Genomic DNA, 1,638 nt, shown 5'->3' on the forward strand with positions numbered 1-1,638 from the left:
TTTGTTAGTTACTACGTGTAAACTTTTTCTTTTGTAAATTATACGTGTCATTTTTTGATTGATTCATTTGACACCTCATCAGCAAGTGTAACTCACGCATATGGTCTGATATACTCGGGTGTTTATTTGATACACTTAATAGCCACTAGAAGTGTCTCAATGGTAAAGCGGTCAGTTGAGGTGTCTGTTTGACCGTTAAGAACAACTTCAAGGGACCGTTTATGTATTTCGCCTTTTATATATAAAAGTTTTGAGCTTTAAGATCTTCATTATAGCCCTATTTACTTGTGTGTCAGTCGATTTTCTTTCTCAAATTTTATGTCCAATAAAAAATTGGTATAAATTTAAAATGACAAAAAACTTTGCAGCAACTCACTAAATAAAAAAATAAAAAAAATCTAGAGGTTCTCTCAAATAGGCAGAAAGCCGTAGCTGGTTTTAGCTGACCCCAAACTTTGTACCAATGAATTAAGACTAACCAAAGGACCCCCCCCACCCCCCCCCCCAAATTCAATTTAATGCAAATATGTAACTGCTGCCCATTTAAATTTCCAATTTTACCCTTCCCCCTTTCCCTTATATATCCGAACCTTCCTCCCACTTTCTCCTCAAACCTCACTCTCTCTTCATCGCTTCTCTTCAAAACCTCTCTTTTCTCTTCAAAATTTTCCATTTTTAACCCTACAACAATGGCCAAAGGAGGCAAACTCACGAAACTCAAATCTGTCCTAAAGAAAATGCAATCATTCAAACTCGGCCGCGTAAATGGCAGCGCCGTCGTAGCCACACATCATTCTTCTTCCGACGACGACGATTCCTTTTCCGATAATAATCACTGCTCCAACAAAAATGTGTATCCTGTCTATGTGGGAAAATCACGCCGCCGATATCTCGTAAACTCCGACGTCGTCGACCACCCGCTTTTCCGTGAACTCGTCGAAAAGTCCGGCGTTTCTGAAGAATATATTACAGTTGGATGTGAAGTTGTTCTCTTTGAACATTTGCTTTGGATGCTTGAAAATGCTGATCCTCAACCTGAGTCAATGGATGAGTTGGTTGAATTTTACTCTTGCTGATGTGGAATAACTGTCAGTAACTGAATGGAAAAAAAAATAACTGTGACGTGGACGTGGTAATTGGATATGACCATTGACCACCCACTATCTCGTATATAGTTGTAAATTTTTCTTTTTTTCTTTTTTTTTTTGGGTCATATTATTTTGATTAATTAGTAGAGAGAGGGGAAAAAAAGAAAGAAAGAATAAAACATGATAAAGAGGATTAATTATGTTGATTAGCACATTAAGCCTAATGGGTGATTATTGTTATTCAGTCAATGCATGTTTCATTCTTTCTCTGTAATATTTTACCCTTATCCATTTTGTCCTTCAATTTCTCTATCTCTTCTTTTTCTTATTTGAAATTAACTAACATCGACAATGCTGACATTTTTCTATTTTACTACGGTAAAATAAATTGAAATGTACTAATCCATAATGGTCCTTCATTAATGATATATGTGTTTTCAAAAATTAATCCTGTAGGATGACTCCAAAGAATTTATACTACAAAAAATTGGAACAGCTACGAACTTTGTCGCTAATCTATCGCTAAATTGCTCGTAGCTAACATATTTAT

General features: G+C 35.7%; 1 protein-coding gene across 1 annotated transcript; it reads left to right on the plus strand.

The window, feature by feature from the left end:
• Positions 1-614: 614 nt before the first annotated feature.
• On the plus strand, positions 615-1,400 carry LOC109209229 (auxin-responsive protein SAUR72-like). The gene has a single exon (XM_019372457.1). It carries the CDS (start codon positions 690-692, stop codon positions 1,074-1,076), a length of 387 nt encoding a protein of 128 aa, XP_019228002.1. The 5' UTR covers positions 615-689; the 3' UTR covers positions 1,077-1,400.
• The last annotated feature ends 238 nt before the right edge of the window (positions 1,401-1,638 follow it).

Source organism: Nicotiana attenuata, unplaced genomic scaffold (assembly GCF_001879085.1).
Source record: "Nicotiana attenuata strain UT unplaced genomic scaffold, NIATTr2, whole genome shotgun sequence".
Taxonomy (NCBI): Eukaryota; Viridiplantae; Streptophyta; class Magnoliopsida; order Solanales; family Solanaceae; genus Nicotiana; species Nicotiana attenuata.